Source organism: Borostomias antarcticus (genome assembly GCF_949987555.1).
Source record: "Borostomias antarcticus genome assembly, chromosome: 2".
Taxonomy (NCBI): domain Eukaryota; kingdom Metazoa; phylum Chordata; class Actinopteri; order Stomiiformes; family Stomiidae; genus Borostomias; species Borostomias antarcticus.
Genome location: NC_140235.1, coordinates 15,521,557 through 15,549,544, shown reverse-complemented (window position 1 = coordinate 15,549,544; position 27,988 = coordinate 15,521,557). Strand labels below are relative to the sequence as shown.

At 47.6% G+C, this 27,988-nt stretch overlaps 1 protein-coding gene across 1 annotated transcript in view; it reads right to left on the bottom strand.

The window, feature by feature from the left end:
- Positions 1-1,770: 1,770 nt before the first annotated feature.
- Positions 1,771-27,988, bottom strand: part of dok6 (docking protein 6) — a gene marked incomplete at both ends in the record, with an annotated part of 70,469 nt that continues 44,251 nt past the window's right edge. The window contains 5 exons of the mRNA XM_084461483.1: positions 1,771-1,925; positions 9,198-9,303; positions 10,221-10,359; positions 11,591-11,780; positions 14,852-14,971. Coding sequence (XP_084317609.1) covers positions 1,771-1,925; positions 9,198-9,303; positions 10,221-10,359; positions 11,591-11,780; positions 14,852-14,971 — 710 coding nt within the window. The remainder of the gene's footprint in view (positions 1,926-9,197; positions 9,304-10,220; positions 10,360-11,590; positions 11,781-14,851; positions 14,972-27,988) is intronic.

The window sequence follows — 27,988 nt, the reverse complement described above, 5'->3', positions numbered from 1 at the left end:
CATGACATTGACCTCACAGTCTAACTAAAATGCTGTACTGTGAAATAGCGTGTTGACCTTAAAGAAAACAATATGGCAGCATTGATGGTGTAGCCTACATTCATTTCTACTTTTTTTTTTTTAAATAAAAAAAGACATTGCAGTACATATGTACATTTAGTGAGTGAAAACATCTACCCTCATTGCGTTGAAAGTGCTATTGACATATTACTGAAACGAAACAAAAGCATGTGACATTTTACATGTAGACACAAACATCGATTACATATGAATGAGAATAGCTGCAGTCAAGAAACAAAAACTATATCGAGAATTCCTATTATATCCAAAACAAGATGTGGCTGCCCTAAACTGAGTGGGACAGGAGGGAGAGAGAGACCAACGGGGAGATGGTCAATTAAAAACATCACAGACAAACTGGAACAGCGTTCTCCCTCCACCGTCATAATATAAATAGACCTACTGAAGACTAACTGGAACTACTTATCTCCATAGCTACATACTTGTACTGTTGGCCAAGCAAACCACTTGACACAGGGCAGAATCAGTGATCATGAACAACATAGACTTCTGGACAGAACACAGTTTCACACAGAGTATCCAGGGGATATTGAGGACCTTTCTTAGAAGGGCACTTTCTTTGTAATCAAACCCATATTAAGGTTTAATTCTTTCACGTATACATGTGTTAAATGCAATTAAATAAACATACATTTGAAATATATAAATATGACATTCTAGTGACTTTAATTAACTGTTTTTCTTGCAGCATTGAAATGACAAATTAGATAACATTCTCGTGATGAACAGGAATTGGTTGAGATTGATAATGGTGTTTGGGCTGATATCAGTCCTTACCAAGTCTCTGTCTGATTGTCTCTTTAAATGTCTTATTGTGACACAGAATGTGGGGGTTTATTTTTGTTTCACATGTCAAGATAGAAAAAAATGCCAACAAAACATTTAAGAATTTGCTGACTCCATTCAGGACACTGGATATACATCTGAATCAGGAATGATTTATGGTGAATACAGGTCCAAAGGAGGTTTTAATCAGCACTGTACCCACCCCACCCCCTCCCCAGCAGTCAGCCGCAGTGTGGGAAGGCACTTCATACTGTGGCTGGAGGATAGTGAGCCTGGAGGACACGTCAGTGGTCAAACCAGGGTCCAGTTCTCTGTGTTAGTCTCCCTTCAAGTTCCAACTCATCCAGCATGCTCTCAGCATTCATACATGTCCTGGACATTCAGAACAATCCAGGCTGTAGCCAGTCTGCACATTCGTTTGGGGAACCTCGGTCTTCACAAACAAGGATTTATTGTTATTTTTTTGTACCTGTGTGAACACAGACATTTTGGACATTAGGTCAAGTGAGGAATAAATAATCTTGTAACATAACCTCTTCAGCATGGCAATCTGCATACCTAAGACATTTGATCATGTGTAATATTATGCAGGGTTAAAGGGCTATGTTATTGAGGAGGGAATTCTACAGAGAGATGACCACATAACCTAACAACATAACACGTCTCCCTTTTGTAAACTACAAGTGTAGTATTTTTGGTGCAATATTTTAGGCTACGGTTATTAAACAACGGGGGGAAAGTATGTCTATGATCCTTTCATAGGTATAGATATGTACCGCTCTACAATAGACACTATCATCATTTATAGACATACAATGGTATATTATACATGTCGCTGCTATACAGATTTCTACATCCTTCTAGAAGGTGTTGGAATGTCCAGTTTTTCCCAGTGAATGCTTGTCATTGGAGGGGTCCAGGGCTGCAGCTGGAGTCATAGCCACTAGAGGGCGATAGTGCTCCTTCCTGGTGCCGAGTTGAGTGTTCCTCTGTCTGCTCGGACAGGAAGCTGGGGAAAGTCTGTGCTCGGGGGATGAGGGTCATCGTCAAGCTTGTTCCTAGAGGGGAGAAGAGACAACTGTGAGAGACATTTTGGAATTTCAACTAGCTTCATGAAAATACCCAGATACTGTACTCAAGTCGTCTGTTTCCTGGTCTCGTTGGTCGGCAGTCTGACAACACACCCGACCAGCACAGGTGAAAACCAAACGGAAGCAGCCTGTGATGTTCAGCAGATTACGCTTCAAATAAGCCAGATAGAAATGGCTAAACGGAAAGTCCAGAGCTATGGTTATCTTTTCTAAACCAAAGTCAGCCTCTCACAGTGGAGCTCCTCTTTCCCTTAATTCAAATTGATGACCAAATTAGTCACTTCATATTTGTGTGTATCTGTAGTTTGGGTCCGGATACTTGAGGAGGTGAGCGGGATGTGGTCATTATTAGCATAATGGATGAGAGGTAGTTCGGAGATGTTCAGCAGAGGTTAGATGGGGACACCGTGTCAAAGCTGCTGATTGTGCGCTGGACAAATAGAAAGTGTTCGGCAATCAATATTTCATGAGGCTCAAAATGCCCAACACAACAAAATGCTCAGCTGTGCCCTGGACCCCTTCCCAACACCGGCTATTATACTGTACAGTCCACCAGCTCTGCGATGCAATTACATACCGTATCGATATGTTCTAAGGTCAGGGACCATTACGTTTAAAGTCCAATAAAGAAAATTAAGAGATAGGTTTGATGAATAAAAACATTTATTTTTTCCTCAATCAAGACTCACACTCTCTTACAACAGCATTGCCTTCCCCAGCATTTCTTGCCACCAGTTTAGGTTTCAGTTATCACGGTGCATATGGTGTCACTTAGGGAAAATAATGCAGCACAGATTGGTATGACAGGAACGGTTGTGGCAGGGCTGTGTTCAAGTCTCAGGACCTGGGGTTGGAGCAGGGTAGAGTTGGGTTAGAGCAGGGTAGAGTTGGGGTTAGAGCAGGGTAGAGTTGGGTTAGAGCAGGGTAGAGTTGGGTTGGAGCAGGGTAGAGTTGGGTTGGAGCAGGGTAGAGTAGAGCAGGGTAGAGTTGGGTTAGAACAGGGTAGAGTTGGGGTTGGAGCAGGGTAGAGTTGGGGTTAGAGCAGGGTAGAGTTGGGTTAGAGCAGGGTAGAGTTGGGGTTAGAGCAGGGTAGAGTTGGGGTTGGAGCAGGGTATAATTGGATTAGAGCAGGGTAGAGTTAGGTTAGAGCAGGGTAGAGTTGGGTTAGAGCAGGGTAGAGTTGGGTTAGAGCAGGGTAGAGTTGGGGTTGGAGCAGGGTATAATTGGATTAGAGCAGGGTAGAGTTGGGTTAGAGCAGGGTAGAGTTGGGTTAGAGCATGGTAGAGTTGGGGTTGGAGCAGGGTAGAGTTGGGGTTGGAGCAGGGTAGAGTTGGATTAGAGCAGGGTAGAGTTAGGTTAGAGCAGGGTAGAGTTAGGTTAGAGCAGGGTAGAGTTGGGTTAGAGCAGTGTAGAGTTGGGGTTGGAGCAGGGTAGAGTTGGGTTAGAGCAGTGTAGAGTTGGGGTTGGAGCAGGGTAGAGTTGGGTTAGAGCAGGGTAGAGTTGGGTTGGAGCAGGGTAGAGTTGGGGTTGGAGCAGGGTAGAGTTGGGGTTGGAGCAGGGTAGAGTTGGGTTAGAGCAGGGTAGAGTTAGGTTAGAGCAGGGTAGAGTTAGGTTAGAGCAGGGTAGAGTTGGGTTAGAGCAGTGTAGAGTTGGGGTTGGAGCAGGGTAGAGTTGGGTTAGAGCAGGGTAGAGTTGGGTTGGAGCAGGGTAGAGTTGGGGTTGGAGCAGGGAAGAGTTGGGGTTGGAGCAGGGTAGAGTTGGGTTAGAGCAAGGTAGAGTTGGGTTGGAGCAGGGTAGAGTTGGGGTTGGAGCATCGTAGAGTTGGGGTTGGAGCAGGGTAGAGTTGGGGTTGGAGCAGGGTAGAGTGGGGTTAGAGCAGGGTAGAGTTAGGTTAGAGCAGGGTAGAGTTGGGTTAGAGCAGGGTAGAGTTGGGGTTGGAGCAGGGTAGAGTTGGGTTGGAGCAGGATAGAGTTGGGTTAGAGCAGGATAGAGTTGGGTTAGAGCAGGGTAGAGTTGGGTTGGAGCAGGGTAGAGTTGGGTTGGAGCAGGGTAGAGATGGGGTTGGAGCAGGGTAGAGTTGGATTAGAGCAGGGTAGAGTTGGGTTGGAGCAGGGTAGAGTTGGCTCAGATGATTGGTGTCTGCCTGTGCCACTCTGCCAGTCTCCTGTGTGTCGTGCCAGGAGTGCCACCACGGGGCCCCTGGTAGCCTGTGGCTCTGCCAACACCCCCTTGCATACCCTGACAGATAAAACACACTCTGGTCACCTTGGCAAGTACCACTAAACTGCTGTTACTATATGAGCGGGAGGTAGTGTGTTTGTGTGTGTGTGTATGGGGGGGTGATTGAGAGAGAGGGAGAGTGTGTGTGTGTGTGTCTGTGTGTGCGTGCGTGTGTGTGTGTGAGTGGGAGGGAGATGAAGGGAGCCAGTGGGAGGGAGGTAATGAGAAGCTTCAGCAGTGGGTTTCAAACAGAACAGGTGGAGAGAGTGAGTCACTCACACACAGACACACACACACACACACACACACATATATATATATACACACAGACTGCTCTCTGGTCCCACACATACAATCACACGCAAACTCTAAATGTGAATATAAATAAAGTTGTGTGCCTTGGAATGATCCCAGTGACTGTCCTCCAGAGACCCTGATCCTGACTACGGAGAACCAGGAGAACTGAGAAAGGGACTTTTCTTTCCTCCCCTTCCTTATTAGATTTCTGAAAAAGACTGAGCCTCTCCTCATATCTTATATCTTTGCCAAGACAATCCTTCCTCTGCCTCTGGCACCCCCTGATCCAATCATCTGGGTTGCAGTAAACAGCAGTGTTTGCTGTGTGGGACCAGGTCCCACTGAGAAGACAGCTCAGATGGGGACCCTGCTTGGAGTGGACCATGGAGCAGAGAGCACACACGCGCGCACACACACACACACATCACATACACACAATCCTCACACACACACAGACACGCACACTCGCACACGCACGCACACACACGCACGCACGCACGCACGCACGCACACACACACACACACACACACACACAAAGGCAGATAGTGATTTGTCAGTGTCTTTTCATTACAAGTGAAGGTCAAGTCATCCTATCTGGCCTGGCATGACAACTGCTGGGAACTGGGGGCATAGAGGGAAAGACACACACACACCTGTCCAAGCCCTGCAGACAGAGTGTGATAACCCCAGATGGCCCCCTAGTAGCACCTGTAACAGGAGAGAGAGTGCCCCCGCCACCAGCGCGGGTTCTGGGAGAGTGCTGACAGCTAGCCCGGTCCCCGCCCACCACCCCATACAGAACCAATGGGGCTTGTCTGATTGAACGGAACGGCGCCTTCTGTCGGACAACACAATTAAACATCAGGGAGATGCTGGGGGAATTCAGAGTAGGGCTGTTAAAAAAGATCAGACGACGAAGATCAGCCACACAGCGTTTCTCTGGGGTTGAGTCCACGGTTCTGTTCTGGTCATGGTCTCTGTTTATCACCTTCCTCTTCCTGCACCGCACACTCACCCCCACCCTCTTATTCACACTCACCCTCTTATTCACACTCACCCCCACCCTCTTATTCATACTCACCCCCACCCTCTTATTCACACTCACCCCCACCCTCTTATTCACACTCCGATAACAACTCCCCACAACGGCTCTAATAAATAACATGGCAAGAAACGGGCACAGAGAGAAACAGAAAAACTGACAGAGAGAAGAGAAAGAGAGAGCTAGTGAAATGGCATACATTATAGAAAAAGGGTTGTGGGGGAGAGGGGGGGGGGCGTTTTATGCTTTTCCTTTCCAGTATCAGTGCTGGTAATTGATCCACCTCAGACAGCACTCGTAGGTCTGCGTTCTTTGCGACTTTTACAACTTTAAAGTGCACCTATTATTTCTATGCATCAGCAATCCTGTGGAAAACAGAGAGCTGCTCTCTCTGGAAAGCTGCATACAGTAGCATTCAGAAGAACAAGGAGCAGGGGGGTTGGAAATAAAAGGTCATTCTGTCTCTTAGTCTCCGGTTGGAACCGGTGGCTGCTTTGTGAGATCTGTTTTAGTTGTAGCCGTAACAGGAGAGATTCAGATTATTTCACAGGCCTCGCCTTTCGTACAAGTTGCAAACAGCGGGCTAGTGCTGCACTTTGATCAAAGTTTTTTTTTTTTTTACTGTTTTGAAAGGAAGGTAATTGGCTTCTGTGTTCCTGATGAAGCGAACGAGAAAAAGAAATCAACTAAGCAGCAGCGCGGCGGCAAGCCTCGGTGGGACAGGAAACAGTGTTCCTTAATTACCCCCCCAGACCCGTGGGTATGTGAACGCAGCCCGACCATGACTCAGCAAATTGAGCGTGCTGATTGGATATTCATCATGCGCTCGCTGGTACCCCGGGAGCCGGTCCGGCCGCTCGTTCCCCCGGCTCGCCGCCGGCCCGGTTCAGCCTGTTCTCCCCGCTCCTGTCTGAACTTCACGCTCACTGTGCAGGTGCACGCACTCGTTTCCAGTCTCCAGGACACATCTACTGTACTGTGTGCCTCTGAAGATGTGTGAACTGCGTGTGCGGACGCTTGGTTGTCATAGTGGTGTTACCGTCAGTGTCGCACCGATGTTTCGCCGTGGTTGTTGGCAGCGACAAATTAAAGTGACCGTCCTGACCATCTCTAGCAGTGCTCTACTCTCCTGTTGTGTTCTGTGCTGTACGTTTTCTACAGTGTGTTCTAAAGTGTGTTCTACATTGTTCTGGATTGTGCTATGTGTGCTCTACCCTGCTCTAACCCAACTATGTGTGCTCTACAGTAGGGCTGGGTATCGAGTCGAATTTCAAGAATCGATTCGACTCCGATTCACAAGGTTCGGAATCGATTATCACGATTCGATTCGATTTGATTCAATATCGATTCGGTTAGTGTTACTAAAACCTTTTTTTTTTTAGCTGTAACCTTAATTATATGACTGCCAAGTTATGCAACACATCAATACTAGGGCTGGGTATCAATACTGATTTCCAAAAATGAATGAATGAATGAATCATTGAATGAATTAATGAACTATTCATTCCTTAATTTATTCATTCATTCATTAAATAAAAGATCGATTTTGGGATTCATGAATCGATTCTGAATCATTTGATTCAGAATCGATGAATCGATTTTTTAAACCCAGCCCTACTCTACAGTGTTCTACGGTGTAACAGTGTTCTATGTAGCACTGTTCTTGCGTGTTGGGGTGGCACGTAGCTCGGGAGGTAGAGCGGCCAGCTGGGGGATCGGAAGGTCCCTGGTTCGATCCCGGCAGTGGCAGGTGGCGCAGTACTACTTAGCACTGTCGCCTCGCAGCAAGAAGGTCCCGTGCCTTTCTGCGAGGAGTTTGCATGTTCTCCCCATGTTGGGTTTCCTCCCAAAGAACCCAACACAAAAAACATGCAGAAGAACAGATGCTCCTCAGTCTGGTCCCTGACCAGGACTTGGACTGAGCACTTGGACCTGCAGGGGCGCCACTGACAAAGCTGCCCACTGCTCCTGGCTGCCCCTGGAGGAGGACACTGACGAGGCTGCCCACTGCTCCTGGCTGCCCCTGGAGGAGGACACTGACCAGGCTGCCCACTGCTCCTGGCTGCCCCTGGAGGAGGATGGCTCGGATGGGAGAAATGCAGAAGTTAAGTCCCACCGGCAACTGCTGCATGTATGTGCTTGTGTGTAACACGTGTTGTGTGTAACCATGTGGCTAATGAAGTTATACCTCCATGGTCTAGTAATTATAATGGTTTTCTATCGCCGCTGCCACTGCTGATACTCTGTCCACGTCAACACATTGTAGCGTTACTGACAGTACGGTAGTATGTACTATAAGTGTATATAACATGTGCACCTTTCATATTTGCTCTGCTTCAAAACAAAGATGTACAGTACTGCATGTAGCCACCAGGGAGTGTAGACCAACTGTCAATGTGGACACCAGGATCCTGAAATGAGTGCCTACTCCACCTTTCTGATATTAAAACCTTCCACGGCCTTCCCCGCTCTGTCACAAAATGCTTACAGAACTCCCGTCACCCCCAATTCACCTTGTCCCCTACTGTAACGGCAGAGGCCTTCGCTGTGTCCTCAAACACACTCACGCGATTAATGTATTCACTGGAGAGAGAGACAACAGCAGGCTGACCTGAATGGATATGAGCGAGGGGGGCGGAGTACCACCCACCTAGAGGGGAGGGGCCAGTGAGGATGGCAGGAAGATGGATGGGCAGACGACTGCTCCACCCACCAGACTGAAGCTGGTGCTTCTGCCAGAGAGGCTTTGGGCCAGAGCTCACAGACAGAAAGTATGTTTGGACCACGGTAGACTTTACTGTATAAACAAGCCGGTCAGGCCAGAAGAAAACGACTCTTTTACTTTTTTTCCCGGGGTTTCATTCATCCGGGTTAATCACGTTGTGAAGGAAAACATTTCCTTCTGAAGAAAAGACACGACTGTGGGCAGACGAGACTCAACTGTCCCAGACTCTCATTTCTTTTATCAGGGAAGGCCTAAAGGCCTAATCCCCAGACACGTCTTCTAAACAACTAATACCATGGCCCCAGCATATTCTCCCAGCCCTGTAATCAGTCCAGCCCGCTGTCTGGATGTGGGCCTCCGTGTGACCGAGGTGGTCCCGGGTCCAGAGAGCAGGCAGGCTCACAGATGCATACAGGCAGGTCAGTAAAAGGATGAACAGCATCTACACTGTTACTGTAGCTGTACGCATATCCTGTGAGTCATCACCTGTGGAGCATCATACTCACACACACACACACACACACATAAACATGCTCACAAGCATATACACACACACACACATACTCACACACACACGTAAACATGCTCACAAGCATATACACACACACACACATACTCACACACACACACACATACTCACACACACACACACACAAACATACTCACAAGCATATACACACACACACACACACACACACACACATAAACATGCTCACAAGCATATACACACACACACACACATACTCACACACTCACACACACACACTCCTGACTACCTGCGTCCACTCTTTTGTTCCTACCGACTGGGCTTCGGTTTGTACAGCACACACACGCACACACACGCACGCGCACACGCAATTAACCCCAGCGGCAGACAGACGAGGCTGAGCCCGGACCATAATTACAGCTTGTGTTGCGCACCTGTGTAGCTGCGTAGCTTCACTCGGCTCTTACCTTGGTAAGTGCAGAGGTCTCCCACGCTGTTCTGACGCGTGATGTGGTGCCAGTAGGCGCTCCTCGGCAGCGACACCGACTTGGTCAGCGTCTCGCCCGAGCGGCTCTGCAACACAGTTGGGAAAGACACGAGTTGGCGTGAAACGGAAGCCCCTCCTCCACCGTCTTTCGCCCGGGACCGCCGTGTACCGGAAGGGGGAAATTCACCGGGAAGAAATAATCATTTATAAACACTTCATTACGCCGTGTCTCTTCCACGTTCCGGGAGCCGCCCTCTGGACTTCCAACGCGGCACGCAATACATTTAGAGTCCTTTCCGCCAAACGAGCATTGGGAGGTCTTGTATGTATATATACACACACACACACGGCCCGCATTTCGCCAACATAGATCCGTGTGATTTATGATTGTGAGTGTAAGGCCCAGCTCTGGATGGCTTCCCACCGGCGGGGTCCAGGAGCCCAGCCATATGGTCAAGGCTCATCAACCCCGAGGCTAGCCCGCATAAACAAGGAATACGGATGACACTGGCTCAGGAAGGAAGGGAGGGAGGGAGGGAAAAGGAGGCCAGATACATGGGGTGTCATGGGGCACAGGTCCAAGACAGTGCTTGGGGGCTGGGGGGGGGGGGGGTGCGTGTGTGTGCGTGTATATGTGTGTGCGTGTGTGTGCGTGTATATGTGTGTGCGTGTGTTGCCCATTTTATCTTCCAGCTATCTTCATGGTTCATGCACTGATGACCGCTAGTTAGCTGACTATTGAACAGGGCCAGTCAGAATCTGCAGGGACTACTGCACACAATACTGGTTGAATACGAAGCACTGCATGTGTGTATGTTTGTGTGTGTACCCCTGTGTGTGTGTGTTTGTTGGGGGGGTCGTCTATGTGGGGTGTATGTCTTGCTTTTTGTTTTAATGCTTTTAATGTCTCATGTAAAGCACCTTGAATTGCCCTGTGGCTGAAATGTGCTATATAAATAAACTTGCCTTGCCTATGTACTGTTTGTGTGTGTGTCTCCTCTACCTGGGAGCTCTTCTCTATCTCCTCCATCATCCTCTCGTGCTGCTGAGCGATGGCCAGCGTGGCGGAGTGGACCCGCTGGTAGATCATCTCCCCCTCCCGCGTCTGGAACGTGAACAAGCCCTCGCCGGTGTCACACATCCTGCCCCGGAGACACACACACACACACACACGGCCTTTGATGATACACACACTATGATAATACACAAAGCCTGTGTTTGTGGCACACCCGGGGGTGTTTAAACATCATTTGAAGAGGTTTTTATAACATTTCCTAACTTTTACTTTCATTTGACTTACTTTCAGAAAAAAAACTAAGTATGCTTTTGTGTGTGTGTGTGTACACATGTACACACACACACACATACACACACACTATGGGGTGTGATTAGTGCCAGCACACCATACTGAAACGCTTGACTTGCGCCTACTTAAGAAGACGCGATGACATCAAACGTCTAAACGCACGTGTATAATTTCCATTGACAAACAATGGAGAGACAGACGTCTCATAGCTGTAACGTACCTGTAACGCAGACGCTGTGCACATGTTGTTTACACGTATTGCGCATCGTGTGCGTGACGGCAACACTACAGGTTAGATGCGCCTCACATATGCGACACCAACACTACACATGACAGTTTGGTAAAATCATAGATGTACGTACGTACGTACGTCTTGTAATGTGTGCAGAAATTGCATAGCGACGTGTCAAACGTGCCAGTGCCTTGCTAGCGCAGCAGACGTGTTAGCGGCCGCACGTGTAAGATCAGTTGCCTTTAAATCATAGCTGGTTCTAATCTCGTCCTTGCCAATTGGTAATGCATTCTCAATAAATGGAATTCGCACATGTTAAGCAACTTGTTTTTAATAAAGCCTAATATCTGAATGACTCTTTCTTCGCAATTTAAAACAAATGTTCAGATACACGTGTTTCTTGTCAATAGAGGGCGCTGCAGCACCGTCAGCACCAGTTCGTGCGCGCTCTTATTTGAAAATGTAGCGATAGTGGAGATAAAACGACACATATCTAGGAAAAGTTATGCAAGGAGGGTCCTGGAATTTGATTGAGTGCAAATAAATATTCTTAATTTTTATTCAATATGGACAAATGAGCCCCGTCCGCAGCTTCTAGTGCCCGCTGACTTAACACGAGCGTGCAAACGTTACATGCATGTGCGCAAAAGTGGCACGGCACTTTTTACACGTCACCCTCTGAGAATGCGAGCGACTCGTAACGCGTGCGAATATGCACGCCTATTAATCAGCTCGCCAAAGTACCTTTATACACGCAATGCAGGCGACGAAAGCACGCTGGCACGAATCACACCCCATACACACACATGCTGCAACAGACACGCACAGCACACACCTTCCTGACTCAAAGGTGAACCAGGTGGAGTCCCGGCCGTATCTGCGGAGGGAGTTGAGGGGCCACATGACCAGCTTGACGCGTGCGTTGTGGATGTCCCACAGGTAGATGTTCTCGTGGGTGATCTGCATGGTGCACTCTCCGTAGATGTCCAGGTTGGGCGTGGGCATTAGGTACACGTTGAAGCGCTCTGAGTGATCAAGGTAACAGGAAGCAGGAGAGGAAAGGGGCTTAATGAAGAAGGCAAAACACATGACACCTTTGAACCGAATCACAACGGGGATGTTGTGATCTGCTGAGCAGAATTACAGTTTTTTGCTTAAACCCGTTTCCTGAAACTACCACTCAATTTCTCAAAACTCTCAACACAAAACTGAAAAGTTAACCATTTTTGTCGAAACTCCAAATGAAATGCCACACGCAAAACCATTTTCTCTCTTCTCAAAATGGATTCTTGCCACCAAAACGATACACAGAGCTATCACATGAATATCTCTCACAGAGCATCAATTAAACACTGGTGTGATCAAACCCTACCATCAAAATACTGTTTGCTGTGGCTTCATGATGCCATGTTACATATTCAGATATATACAATTATTCTTCTCCTTTTATGTTCAGGTTTTTTGTCTTTCTGGTGATGTAATGAAATCAGTGCACAAATACAGTGCTTGACCAATGCATGCTGCAACTAGAGACCATGATTAACTATGCTAGAAAGAATTACCATGATTCATCCATGCGTCCATAGGTGCCGCTACAGTAACCGAAACTTGGACCAACCAAACCTCACGGGGAACAAGCTTTCCTCAAGAACCCATAAGGTCCTCCATGATGGATTTTTCTGCAGGTTAAAATGTTGACAAAACCTATAAAAACTCCTCATAAACCCTAAGTCCGATTGGTCTGAAATGTCATATTGTATGGTGCATGTCTCCCTATGATGCTGACAATAATACAATGATACAACATTTTGGTAATTGAATTTGAACAGGTGAGAAGTGATTGAGACCAATTGGTAATTAGGATGTGGAATTTGGAAGGCCAGTGTTTTCCAGGTGAACAAAGTGTGCTAAATGATATGTGTGCTTAGCCTGATCAGACAGAATCATTACCCTCATTACACGTTGAGAACTTCAACAAGAATCAATCAACTTTGGAGTGGGCGGATTCGAGCGTCTGGACCCAGGCTAATTTGTGCTTGGACACTTGGAATAATGTGATATGGAATGTCTATTTGAGTGCAAGCAACTGGAATTGTGCTTAGAGCTTGGCAGTCTTGAGTCTTGTTGATATATGAGGTTCAAGTTTTCTGAATTGTGTGCATAGTTCAATTTTTTGTGTGTATACAATTGAAAAAAAACTACAAGTGGATATTCTATTGCTAGCACAGTGAATATTAGAAGCTTGTGAGCTTGTGGTTCTCTCAGAAAGAAGGGAGGAGATGTATACAGGACCATGTGGCTCTCAGCAGCAATGGCTTCAGTCTGCAGAAAGACCCTGTCAGGCGTCTGATCTACTGTCAGGCGTCTGATCTACTGTACACAGGCAGACAGAAAAGTAATAGAATAATAAGAACATATACATTGAATAATAAAGTAATAAGAACACATACACTGAAAAATAAAGTAATAACAACATATACACTGAATAATAAAGTAATAACAACATATACACTGAATAATTCTGCAGAGCGCTGCTGTACCCTCTAGATGGTTCAATGGGGTGGCTTACCTAACCAAAACCGATCAGGAAGGAGAACCTAGCGATCTGGCCGTATCCCGCTGTGTGTCACGTGTTGCCCCGCCCCCTCTCCTCTGGACACTGAGCACCAGGTGCTGCCTAAGTGTTGTCAAGGTCAGTGTTCGGTTGCCATGGCACGGCGCAGAAACAGAGGCGTTGTCATGTTTTCCAGCAGAGCCCCCCCCCCCCCCACAAATCACATTAAACAGGCTCACTGAGAGCACTTCATGATCTAAATTAATACCCACTAATTACACCTAATGTTTCAAAATAAGCCGCATGTCTGGAGTGCTGAGGAAATGGCGATGTCAAAGCCAGGGCTATTTTTAGGAAGAGTGAAAATGAACTTTGATTTAATTATCGGCTGCTGCGGTCCTGGCTTTCTAATTGAAACGTAACTGCTCCTCTAGTCCCTAGCTCTGTTCTGTGTCTTGCACTTCTGTTCATATGGAGGAGAGGAGAAGAGAGGAAAGGAGAGGAGGGGATGGGAGGGGAGAAGGGGAGAGGAGAGGAGAGGAGAGGGGGGGGGGGTGTTCTAGTTGTTCCAATCACAGACACATGCCTCCGTCATGTAAAACGTCTCAGATATGGGTAAAATAACCGCACTAGTGGAAGTAACAATCTGGTTAGATCCTGCACAGTCAAAAACGAATCCATGTTATTCTTTTTTAAAAAGCACAAAGCGGTGTGCAAATGCAACTACGCCATCATAAAAGGATAAAAGAGACCTTGAGAAAGATTTATTTTCAATTACACTCCTTTTAAACCCATTTCAAACTGTTTTTTTTCTCTCTTTTCCCATTACCTCTTTCATTCAACGGTGAGTCTACACATTTCACAGAGACCCTGCGGCGTGATAGCGCCCCCCCGGCCTGCGCTCGGCTCTCTGTTTCCTGGGCTGAGGGGGAGAGAGGGAAGCTCGTTTCTTGCACATGGCTTCGGAAGCCATAATCTCATCTATCTCTGTGACACGGTTCATTATGAGGGAGCCCGCTGATGCCCAGCACATCTCATTAGGCCTGGAACAGAGCCCTTGCCACCGCACTAACCTCTCTCTCTCTCACAGACACACACACACACACACACACACACACACAGTACTGTACACTTGTTCATAGAGGCACACAGGGGTGTGTGGGTAAGACAATGTCAAATCGCACAAAAACCCACGCCTACTGTACACACACGCGCGCGCACACACACAGACACAGTGCTCTACACATGTTCCTACATTCACAAAGTGGTGCACGGGGGAGAACGAATGAAAAATCACATAAAAACACAGACACACCCGCCTACACACGTGCGCACACACACACACACACACACCGAGATATTGACATAAAATGCTCCCTGTTTGCAGGAACTAATTGGACAGTCATTGCTGGGCTGGGCCAGCCCAGGGAGGGCTCAGTGGCGTTGACACTTGCCGGGCCTCAGACGGGGCCGCTGGCTGACGGTGGGGCCCTGTGGGGCCGCGTCTGACCCCGCGTTAGCCGGGCCTAATTGGGTACTCACCGTTCTGCTCCCGCTGCACCCCCGCTGCTAACAAGTCCGGCTCCCCCAGGCTGATGTCGTTCAGACGGCTGCCGAGACACTCCACACACAGCAGCTTACACCAGTCCTCCGCGTCCAGCTCTGTACACACACACACAGGACAGGCAACAACAGGGTTAAACAGACACACACACGGGGGGGGGGGACTAGGGTCCGGTGGCATACTCCCCTGGAGGAAAATGTTGTACATTTCAGAATTAAATGCATCAATCTGATGCACTTTGAGAGCACAATTAAGAGGCTAGATCTATGAAGATATTTTTTGTTCTGCTGTAAACAGGTTCTCTTGCAAACAATGTTATCGTAAACACATTGGTTGTATAGATACACAAAAAACACGCACAAAACGAGAGGGAGTTTAAGGCAGTTCACTAATGGTCCAAACACAAAATCTCAATTGTTAAAACAGAGAATAGTCTCCTCTGATAATTGAACAGCTTGCAGATAAACACCAGGGAACACAAGCAGACAAATATCCTAAACCTCGCCTATACGATCAGATACAGTAGAAATCTATAAATACATGAATGGCCTGGGGCTGTGACGATAACCGCATTACTGCGGGCATGTGATGCCTAACGCTGAGCCTGTCATCACCACAACTTGCACTTGCTTTTTTTTTTGCTGGTGGAAAGGAGTAGTGCATACGTTGTGTGATATGAAATGTAGGGTTGGCCCAAGTAATTCAAGTATTTCATTATTTGTTCAGTAGGTTACAGTATAGCAGTCCAGAGAATAAGGCTGACCGATGACTGCCAGAGACACCAGGAGCTGCCAGCCAGCAAACTGGTGCTGTGGGAGCCAACACACGGGCATCGATCATGAGGGCGTCCCACACTAACGTACATGGACATACTAAAGAAACAGCAGAGCGGAACATACCGGCGAGCTAGACAAATGTATGGAGGGTCAAGGCACAATACCTACTCACTGACCAGATCTGGGGTGTGGAAGTTCCCAGATGCCTTTGTTACAGTGCATCCGCAAAGTATTCATATCCCCTCACTTTTTACACATTTTGTTATGTTACAGCCTTATTCCAAAATGGATTAAATTCATTTTTTCTAAAAAAAAAAAAAAAAAAACAGTCAACAAACAATACCCCATGACAAAGTGAAATTTTGGGCAAATTTATACATTAAAAAAACACTGAAATATCACCGCGTTGGTGCACAGCCATTTTCAGATCGCTCCAGAGATGTTCAATCGGGTTCACGTCTGAGTGGTGTTCACGGACATCCACTTGTCCCAAAGCCACTCCTTTGTTATCTTGGCTGTGTGCTTAGGGTCATTGTCCTGTTGGAGGTACTGCTCTGGTCCAGAGTGCTCTAGAGTAGGTTTTCATCAAGGATCTCAGTACCTTGCTGCATTCATCTTCCCCTCAATCCTGACTAGTGATGAGCGGTGCCTGGTTTCCTCCAGACATGACGCTTGGCATTCAGGCCAAAGAGTTCAATCTTGGTTTCGTCAGACCAGGGAATTTTGTTTCTCATGGTCTGAGAGTCCTTTAGGTGCCTTTTGGCAAACTCCAGGCGGGCTGTCATTAACCTTTTACTGAGGAGTAGCTTCCGTCTGGCCACTTTAGACCTGACTGGTGGAGTGCTGCAGAGATGGCTGTCCTTCTGGAAGGTTCTCCCATCTCTTCTGGAAGGTTCTCCCATTATATGCCAATATTAAATCAATTAAATCAATGTGATGCTTTGAATGCTCAAATATTGCATTGCCAATGAATATTAAGTTATTAGAAAATACGATATAACGCAACTTCCGGTATAACCCATGCTCACTTCCGGTTTCTATCCAAACACAAATACGAATACAGATAATTATGTTGATTGAACAGATAGCCTACAGATAATGACGTCTCGCACATCCCTATCGCTCAATAAATCTTCATTCATTAAAAACCAGGCCAGGTCCAGCCTGGCTTATGTGCGTGGCTGGCTTGTTTCTGTTCAGGACTGGTAGGACGGAAGCTAGTCATGCCACTGAAATAGCTGTGAATTGAAATGACATGAAATAATGTCTGATAAATTAAGATAGGTCTTGTCGCCTGGACACATCCGTTCCAATGATTCCAATACTAATTCAGCACAATAAGAGTGGGATAGCCAATTAGCTCATGAGCTCACAACAACTAGCAGCAGCTTCCATAACATTAATGGTAGCGGTCAGTGGCTAAAGCAGTTACACTGATGACTCCTGTAACATTAGCTATTTTGCTGCAATTGGTTCAACTTCTGTTTCTGGAAAAAGGTAAGGGATAAACCCAGATAACACAAGGCTAGCGGACCTACAGCGGATCCCTGATGGATGAATTGGCTGACCTCTGGCGGAATATAAAACAAGGCTAGCGGACCTACAGCGGGTCCCCGATGGACAAGCTGGCGGACCTCCGGCCGAATCCGCTGGCAGACCTCCAGCCGAATCGGCACAGGTTCATGTCTTTAAACAATTCCATAGTTTTGATTGAGGGAATTAAAAACCAGACAATGGTAAGAGGAAGAGAGACCCAGCCCGGAGGAAGCCCGGCGCCCTCGTCTGGAGCCAGGCCCAGACGGAGGGCCCGCCTGCGAGCGCCTGGTGGCCGGGCTTAGCCCGGCCGGGCCCAGCCCGAAAGAGCTACGTGGAGACACCATCTCCTCCGTCCCATGGACCCACCACCCGCGGGAGGAACTGTCGGGGTCGGGTGCGCTGCCAACTAGGTGGCAGCGAAAGCAGTGGGCACCGACGGACCGGACCCGAGCGGCAGAGGCTGGCTCTGGGGACATGGAATGTGACCTCGCTGGGGGGGAAGAAGACGGAGCTTGTGAGGGAGGTGGAGTGTGATCGTAAAATAACTGATCTAGTCAAAAGGATTTACCAAGATTCGTTCAAAAGGTTAAGTCTGGTTTATTGTGAAAAGCATACGAGCGCAAGGACTTCCTGAAAACGCAACAAGGGTGGTTTATTCAGCGAAGTGCCCGTTTGGTCTTCTGCTGTGCCTTATATGCAGTCAAACCACAGGTAAGGTCCTTCCAGGATGTGATTGGCTACTGCATTGTACATCATATGAAATGGCAGGCGTGGCCAAGAGTACAGACATGTGACATGAGAAAAAAGGGCGGCAATTGGGGACAAAGGATGGTTATTCTGTTGTAGACAGATGGCCTCTCTGGAAGCCATTTTGTATGTTAGCACAGCTATGTGAATATTTGGGGGAGGTGATGAATTACAAGAGAAGTGAGAGGACAAAGGTTTAAGGTGTTTGGATGTAAATTCCTCAACAATCCCCCATTTGTGCCTGAACAGGTACACAAAAATAAAATATAAAATCCAAACACAAAGTGTAAACATTCAGCTATGCTATACATGTGGAAAGGAAATAATCTCTCCACTAGGTGGAGCAAAAAAAAAATATTAATTTTATTGTGAAATATTTAACAAAGAAATAGATTATTTTCTTTCCACATGCAAAATCACGCACCAAAACCCCTTGTTTCAGAAATATGACAGGAAACAAGGTAAAAAAGATGACATGATTATATACTATTTATAGTCTAAAATTGGACAACCATTCACCAAAAAACCTTGATTTTAAAGTTTGAACAAGGCAAAAAGATGAAATGGTTACCAGTGTAAGAAGGGCAAAAAACCTCTTGGTCAATTTAGAGGAAAAACCCAAACTTATTTATCAACTCATGTTTCAACCATTGTAACTCTTGTAAACAAATATGATCTTTTTTCAAGATAATTTCAAAGTTCATTCACTCTTGTTGTGAATAATCGCATGTAATGTCCTTTGAATCATAGCTTCCATGTTTGCGTCTCTGAATGTTTAATGTAGGTTCCAGTGTGCGGTTAGAGGTGCAGTCATTGCTGTTGAGATTGTCCACGTTGTCATACCACAACCACGAGAAGGAGGTGACCGGCAAGGTCAGTCTCCGATTGCTCATCAGAGGAGAGGAGAGTGTGGCGGTGACCGTTTTGGTCACTCTCCGATTGCTCATCAGAGGAGAGGACAGTGTGGCGGTGACTGTCAAGGTCACTCTCCGATTGCTCATCAGAGGAGAGGACAGTGTGGCAGTGACCGCTTTGCCCTTGAGATCTCTGGTTCGGCTGCATGGACCGTCCTCTCAGCTACTTTTGACAGCTATTCCACACAGGCCAGAATGTCCTGGTGCTGATTGTTCCATCTTTGACGGGTAGGTTCATCCCGCAACATCTACTTCTCTTCCATGTTTTCTGGCCTGTTCTCAGGCTGCTCATCTGCTCCTGGTAGTCTCCCCATTGGGCAGGTCTACATAGAGCGGTCAGCCAGCGAGCTCTCGGAAGGTGAGGAGGGAGTCCCTGTCCTGGTCCAGCAGGGTGAAGGTGCGGTGGGACACGGGGTCCGTGTGAACCCCACACAGCCAGGGCGCCAGCAGCACGTCCAGGCTCTTGAACTGAACCCGGTCCACACGGTACTGCTCCACGTAGGGCCGGCCCGGGTCGTGCTGCTGGAGGGCCACCTCGGCGCTCCCGCTCCCCCAGTACAGGCTGATGAAGTGCTCCATCTGTGGATCCACAGATGAGAGAGACAACAGAGACAAAACAGAAGAGCAAAAGGAGAGTCCTCTGGTCTGGTTTCCCTGTTCCCCTCTTTGGTCAGGAACGGTTATCAGCAGTCTGTTGGAGATACTCAGAAACATGGTTAAGTGCAAGCTCCTGCTTTGGGGAAAAATTGTGTTATTCAGTCAGGACAACTTAAACAGGGTGTCTGTTCAAGTGTCATTAGAGCCAGTCGGCTCGTCAGTCTATGTAGTTTGTCAGTGGGGAATCTAGCTTTTGTAATCTTGGATCTAGGCTCTGCAGTAGCCTACAGTGACATCAGGGGCAGTGTAAGAATGACTTTAACACGCCTAGTCCCCAGTCATGATCAAGGCAATTGGATTTGGCTCTAGAATTTCTCTCGCGATTTTATGAAATAAAATAAAATAAACACATTCTCGTCTCAACAAAATAACCCTCTAAGGGTAGAAACAAATTCCCTGAAGTCAGGATAAAAACAGAGATGGGGGAAAAAAATGCATCACTCAAATAAAATGACACTAAAATGAACTGGCTTCATTTACAATTAACAAAACATCAATTATCAATTAATCAAAAAATCAATCAAAGCTTCATTTGTATAGCTAATTATTTAATATTGTATATCTAAAACTTCCCTCTTCTGCATTTGAGGACAGAGTATTGGGCCCGCTTCGGACAAAAATGGTCTCTTCCCTATGTCATACTTATCTGTCGCTCACAGTGAGTCGGTGACATGGCGTTGGCCCTGCATCCCACGAACCACAGATCGCCCATCTGTAGGGAAACAGGCCGGTAACCCCCATCTCCACCTCCGGTCCTGTGCCCGCCTCCTGGTTCGGCATTCACCCATCACTCCCGGAACGACAGTTGTCTGTAAAAACACTCAGAAAAAACACTCAGGCCCGATGAATGTGCCTCAAACTATAAACATGAGATATTTAACATAACCATTTAAAAATATATAATTGGGTTAGGAGATGCTGCATGCAGATTAAGACACTGACAAACATTACTTCGCCTCCCACCATCATGCACAAACCTTACATCCTCAGCTACATCTGTCTCGTCCTGTTTATTTACCTTAAAAAAAATGGCTCTATCTTGGCTAGTTAAAATCTCCCTTATGGGTTGTTCAAGGGAACTCCAGCAGGTGGCGCTCGACCCCAAATCTGAGGCTCTTCCCTTTCATTCAGCTTGCGGTAACTGTGACACTGTTCAATCCAGTGACCATATTGACCACAATGAAAACATGCCTCATCTTTCCCACTCTGTCTGTACCTGTGAACATGCTTAGACCTACTGCTACGTTGCCTATTCTCCCTTTGTCGTCGTCCCCGTTTTTGTTTCAGACCTGCACCTTTATTTTGAATGTCTAATTGTCTCAATTGAGCAGCCTGAAGTCTAGCGGCACCATCCTTGACTTTTTTCAAATTCCGTTGTTCAATGTAATGTCGGAGGCGTTCGGAATACCGGAAATGATCAACAACTTCCCCGAGAGAAGTTGATTCCCAGGTGTGGCATATCATCCTCACTCGGTCAGACAAAGAGGAGAGAGAGTTATTCATTAACTGTTGTTTCAAAATCTTTTTATAATCGGCGTTCGCTTTGTCCATGCCACTGTGTGCGGCGAAAACTGATTCTAGCCGTTCCCAAAATTTTTCGAACTGTTCATCGGAATTTTGTTTACAATATGTGATACGGTCCCAATCCATCTTTTTAGGGAATCGAGTTTTGATTCTGTTCCACAGCGCAGCGTTTTGGACAGTAAAATCGACATGAGAAAAAGGCAACGTAATATCAAACGGGTCTTTTACTTCGATCCATTTTAACCCAAGTACTTGTCGCATGATCATGGCGATTTCCTCGGCGTGAGGCTCATACATTCGAACTAAACTGTTAAAAAGATTCTCGAACTCGTTCATGTCTTTGGTTGGATCGGGCAAGGTTTTAGCTACATTACGCAGTTCATCAGAGCGCCACGGTCTATAAACCGTAATCTCTGGAGTCCAGGCCGCATAACCAGCTGCATCATTTATTTGTGAAGGGCGAGGAACAGGGTTTGGGCAGCGTATCAGTGGCGCTTGTATTTGCGGTCCCTCCAGACTATCTCTAGCCATTTGCAGTTGTTCCAAATTAAACTTAGCCTCAGATATAGCTCTAGCCAATTCTTCCTTCCTGATCTGTTCTTGTTCGGTGTAATACCTCGTAGAAAGGGGCGTGCTTAACTCGTATTGTAGAGGGGAGAGAGAAGGGACGTGGCTAATGGCGAGCATGAAAAGGGGGAACAACAACAGCCTGGTTGGGCGGTGTGAGCACGGGGCAACGAGTCGAGGGGGAAAAATCTAATTTTAAATCAGAGTTATTCTGCTGGGGAAATGGCGGAGAGACCGTCTGCTGAACCTCCTTATCTTTCCTTCCTGACCTAAAGAAACAGGTCTCTGTTTCGAAAGAAACAGAGACACATTAAACCGCTAAGTAACTCACCCAGCACTCATGCTTTGTTCTCCCTCTGGCTCGATGGCGGTTCACCGGGAGAGCGGAGTAGTAGTTGTTTTCCTGCGTCTCCCAGACAACCAGCTAGCCTACTGGAAATCTAGCAGTTACGAATTTAACAGTCTAAAGAGTGTACAAAATACTTACAATACTTTACCTGGATCAATGGCGCGCTTAACAAACAATACAAGGCAAGAGCCGAGGCTCAAACAGTAAACAGCAGACTAACAAAACGAACAACCCCGTGCAGGGACACAGAACACAAAGAACGACCAAAGATGACGAACAGACGACGAACACACGACGAACACACAGGCCCACGTTACAACACTCGGCTGACCCCCAGCCCTCTTGGTTGGAAGCTACCCAACCACCCGGGATAAAAGGGGAAAACGTTTCTCCAAGAAATTCGGGTCGGACTACGTACCAAACCACTCCCAGTAGCTACCTTCGCTGAGAAAAACATTCAACGGTACAACCTTCGCTGAGAAAAACATTCAACGGTACAACTCCCCGTAGCTACATCTGTTGGTAATCGTTCTAAAACGAAACATCAACAACAACGAGCGCCCTACCCTCGGTAGGAAACACCCAACTCCCCCCCCCCGCGGGGCTTTTGTTTTCAGAACACGCCAGACCAACACAATCCGAAACTAAAACAAGGCAAATACAACTCAGAACCATAAGAGGGTTCGTTTAAACGTACCTGTGAGCTTCAAGAATCCAGTGGAAGAACTGAGGAAATAATCTCGGCGTGCGCTCTGGCGCAAGAGAGAAGATTGACTTTCCAACGCCCACTATAATGGACCGACACGTCTGTCTATACCAGTTCATCCACTGGAATCCCGAAGCAACACGCAGGCAGTCCTCCCATTTTCATCCGCGTCGCCAACTGTGATCGTAAAATAACTGATCTAGTCAAAAGGATTTACCAAGATTCGTTCAAAAGGTTAAGTCTGGTTTATTGTGAAAAGCATACGAGCGCAAGGACTTCCTGAAAACGCAACAAGGGTGGTTTATTCAGCGAAGTGCCCGTTTGGTCTTCTGCTGTGACTTATATGCAGTCAAACCACAGGTAAGGTCCTTCCAGGATGTGATTGGCTACTGCATTGTACATCATATGAAATGGCAGGCGTGGCCAAGAGTACAGACATGTGACATGAGAAAAAAGGGCGGCAATTGGGGACAAAGGATGGTTATTCTGTTGTAGACAGATGGCCTCTCTGGAAGCCATTTTGTATGTTAGCACAGCTATGTGAATATTTGGGGCAGGTGATGAATTACAAGAGAAGTGAGAGGACAAAGGTTTAAGGTGTTTGGATGTAAATTCCTCAACAGGAGCGATACCAATTACACCTGGTGGGGCTAACCTCCACGCACAGCACCGGCACCGGAACCAAACTCCTGGATAGGGGTTGGACCCTGTTCTTCTCCGGAGTTGCTCATGGTATGAGACGTAAGGCAGGTGTGGCTATACTAGCTAGCCCCCAGCTGAGCGCCTCTGTGCTGGAGTTCACCCCGGTGGACGAGAGGGTCGCCTCCATGTTTCGATGGCGGGGGAAACCTCTGGACAGACCTGGAAAACCCAAGCGTGTAGTGAGGGTGAACTGGGAGTGAGGGATTTCAATTGCCACCTCCAGCAGAGCTTCTCTGGCATCCCTGTGAAGGTTGGGGACATCAAGCATGAGTGGTCGGTGTTCAAAGTCTCCATTGCTGAAGCTGCGGCTGGGAGCTGCGGCCTGAGGGCCATAGGTACCTCAAGGGGTGGTAACCCTAGGACACCTAGTTGGTCAGGGAAGCCGTCCGACTGAAGAAGGAGGCCTTCCGGGATATGTTAGCCCGGGGGACTCCAGAAGCAGTTGCAGGGTATCGGCTGGCCCGGAGGGCTGCGGCTTCGGCCGTGACCAAGGCAAAGCAGTGGGTGTGGGAGGAGTTCGGAGAAACCATGGAGAAGGACTTTCGGTTGACACCAAAGTGTTTCTGGAAGACCATCAGACACCTCAGGAAGGGAAAGCGGGGAACCATCCAAGCTGTATACAGCAAGGAAGGGACACTGCTGACCTCAACTGAGGAGGTTGTTGAGCGTTGGAAGGAGCACTTTGAGGAACTCCTGAACCCGACTAATCCACCCTCTACAATCGAGGCAGAGCCGGAAGATGATGGGGGGTCATCATCAATTTCCCTGGAGAAGGTCACTGAGGTAGTCAAACAACTCCACAGTGGCAAAGCCCCAGGGACTGATGAGATCCGTCCAGAAATGCTGAAGGCGCTGGGTGTTGAGGGGCTGTCTTGGGTGACACGCCTCTTTAACACTGCGTGGAAGTCCGGGTCAGTGCCAAAGGAGTGGCAGACTGGAGTGGTGGTCCCAATATTTAAAAAAGGGGACAAGAGGGTGTGTGGCAATTATAGAGGCATCACATTACTCAGCCTCCCAGGGAAAGTGTACTCCAAGGTGCTGGAAAGGAGGGTCCGGCCGATAGTCGAACCTCAGATCGAAGAGGAACAATGCGGATTTCGTCCTGGTCGTGGAACTACCGACCAGCTCTTCACTCTCGCAAGGATCTTGGAGGGGGCTTGGGAGTTTGCCCAACCTGTCTACATGTGTTTTGTGGACTTGGAGAAGGCTTACGACCGGGTCCCTCGAGAGGTCTTGTGGAGGGTTATACGGGAGTATGGGGTGAGGGGATCCCTACTTAGTGCCATCCAATCCCTGTACACCCAGAGCGAGAGCTGTGTCTGTGTCCTCGGCAGTAAGTCGTCTTCCTTTCCGGTGGGGGTTGGCTTGCCTGACGCTCTGTCAGCAATCCTGTTTGTGATTTTCATGGACAGGATATCGAGGCGTAGCCGCGCGGAGGTGGGGTTGCAGTTCGGTGAGCTGGGAATCACGTCGCTGCTATTTGCAGATGATGTGGTCCTGATGGCATCATCTGCCTGTGACCTCCAGCACTCTCTGGATAGGTTCGCAACTGAGTGTGAAGCGGCTGGGATGAGAATCAGCACTTCTAAGTCTGAGGCCATGGTTCTCAGCAGGAAACCGGTGGTCTGTCCGCTCCGAGTAGGAAATGAGTCCTTACCCCAAGTGAAGGAGTTCAAGTATCTGGGGGTCTTGTTCACGAGTAAGGGAACCATGGAGAGGGAGCTTGGCCGGAGAATTGGAGCAGCTAGTGCGGTTCTGCAGTCGCTTTACCGCACTGTTGTGACGAAAAGAGAGCTGAGCCAAAAGGCAAAGCTCTCGATCTACCGGTCTATCTTCGTCCCCACCCTCACCTATGGTCATGAAGGATGGGTCATGACCGAAAGAACGAGATCACGGATACAAGCGGCCGAAATGAGTTTTCTCCGGAGGGTGGCTGGGGTCTCCCTGAGAGATCGGGTGAGAAGTTCAGTCATCCGGGAGAGACTAGGAGTAGAGCCGCTGCTCCTTTGCGTCGAAAGGAGCCAGTTGAGGTGGTTCGGGCATCTAGTGAGGAGGCCTCCTGGGCCTCCTCACTAGACAGGGAGGTGTTCCAGGCATGTCCAGCTGGGAGGAGGCTGCGGGGTAGACCCAGGACTAGGTGGGGGGATTACATCACCACACTGGCCTGGGAGCGGCTAAAGATTCCCCAGGCAGAGCTGGTTGATGCTGCCAGGGAAAGGGATGTCTGGGGCCCCCTGCTGGAACTGCTGCCTCCGCGACCCGACCCCGGATAAGCGGATGAAGATGGATGGATGGATGGACAATGGTAGACACTCATAAGACAGGACCGAACACAACAATAACATGTACCATGCCCTTCCAGTCTAAGAGTGAACTATTACCAAAACCCGAGAGGCTATGTGTATTCTGTCCCTTCCGTTCCACTGAGTCTACAGAAAAGGCACAATCTGAGACGGTTTAGGTTTCAGAGAGCGGGGGCAGGGTCATGCACACTGCTCGGGTCCCTGGACTGGAGGTGGTTGGTCCACCCAGGGGTGGAGTCTGGAAGAGCTGGTGGTGGGGGTGATGATTTTTGTGCCATAATAGCTGTTCTAGGCTCCCAAGATCTATCAGTCGAAAAGGCACTAAGAAAACCAACTGGGTCAGGGCATAAGGGAAGAAAAAAGAAAAGAAAAGGCAGGAAACAATTGGAAGTTTTCCCTTGTCCAGGCTAGAACCTAGAATGCCATTGTTCTTGACATCCCCAACTGGAAATTGAACCCTGGCCTCCAGCATGGTAGTCAGATGCTAAACCCACTACACCACCGAGTCTGGAGTCTGAGGGTTTGGGAAGGCCTTCCATCCGTCTGAAAAAACTAAACATTTACCTGGTAAATACATGCAAAGTATAGCCTAATATATAATGGCTAATTACTGAGACAGAGGGGCCTGAGGGTTTGGGACGGCCTGGATTTTTTGTTCACATACATTCTCTCCCATCCTTCTGAAACAGGGGAACAGAGAAGAGGAAAAGAGATGTCATGGTTAGAAGTCCCCGAACGGGAATTGAACCCTGGTCCCTAGTGTGGGAGTCCAGTGCTTAGCGCATTATACCACCAAGGGGCCTGAGGGTTTGGGAAGGCCTTCCATCCATCTGAAAAAACTAAACATTTACCTGGTAAATACATGCAAAGTATAGCCTAATATATAATGGGTATTACCAAGACACCTATACTGTAGGTATAATTTCAAAACAGGAGTATTTCAAATGTTCAATTACTGCACATAAATTCAATAACTGACATAGCACCACCAGGTAACCACATTTTTACATAGCTTCTATAACATCCAGTGACAAAAAATCTCCCACAGCAGGGTTTGAATCCCTGACCTTTGGCACTTTATCCACTACGCCACAGAGGATTTGGAAAATGTGTGGTGTCATAGTGCATGATGGAGGGAGGGAGGGAGTGACAACCGAACATTTGCTATCTATGGTGTGTGTCGCCACGCACAAAAAGACGAATATTTCATGACATGGTAGATGTAGTGTGAAATTTTACAAAATTGTATCTCAAAAACAGAATTTTTGACAGTATTTTGAAGTCTGTCCTCATTTTGTCCCCTTAAACTACTGCTGTTCATACAGGAAAAAAATACACTACCCACAATTCTATAGTGCAACAGCAATGTCTCCACCAATCAGAGACGTTGTTGGCAACCCCGCCCCAATAACAGCTTGCTTAATTGACTGATTGAGAGGACACACCTGTTCCACTGATTGTTTGATTGGTTTCCACCTGTCTTGTTAGGGTGTATTCACACAGACACTAGTTAGTGCGCACCAAATGAGCTTTGGGCCCGAGAGCATATCTTGGTTGCGGCTGCGACAAGATACTGCTAATTGTTTGCGAAGGAGTGGCAGCTAGCAGTTCTAGTGTAGCTAGCCTTGGTTGGCATTGCTAGCTAGGCTAGGCTATGGTTTGTTTCTTGGTTGGCGTTTGAACCCAAAGTTTTCTTGCCAGACGTGGTGACACACCCAGTCAGGCTAGACAAGCCTACATTGATAAAGTTGGCTGAGTATTTAGGATTAGAGATCAATGATCAGATAAAAAAAACCTGAGTTAGTCCAGTTGATGCTGATCAATTCTAACAATGATGCGTAGCAGCAGGAGGTCGCTAGAGTCGGAGAAGGAGAAACACGCACTTGAGAGAGAAAAGCTGGCCATGCAAGCTAGAGGGGAGCCTTCCGCTGGTACCAAAATTTGACACGGATAGAGTGGAATTATTTTTTGACATGTTTGAGAAAATTGCTGCTCAGAGAGACTGGCTGTCAGGAGAATGGGTGGCTCTCATTCAAAGCTCTTTAACTGGCAAGGCCCAGGAAGCTTATGTTGCTGTTGAAGTTTGTGATATGGATGACTACAATGTGGTAAAACAAGCTGTGCTGAAAGCATATGAGTTGGTCCCAGAGGCATACCGGTGGCACTTTAGAGCAGCACGGGTGCAGCCGGGGCAAACCTACTCTGACTTTCTTAGACAAGAAAGAGCAGCATTTGATAGATGGCTGAGTGCCAGTGGAGCTTATAGTTTCGAGCAGTTGCGCGAATTGATGGTGCTTGAACAATTTAAGTTAAGTCTACCCAGGGTCATGCAAA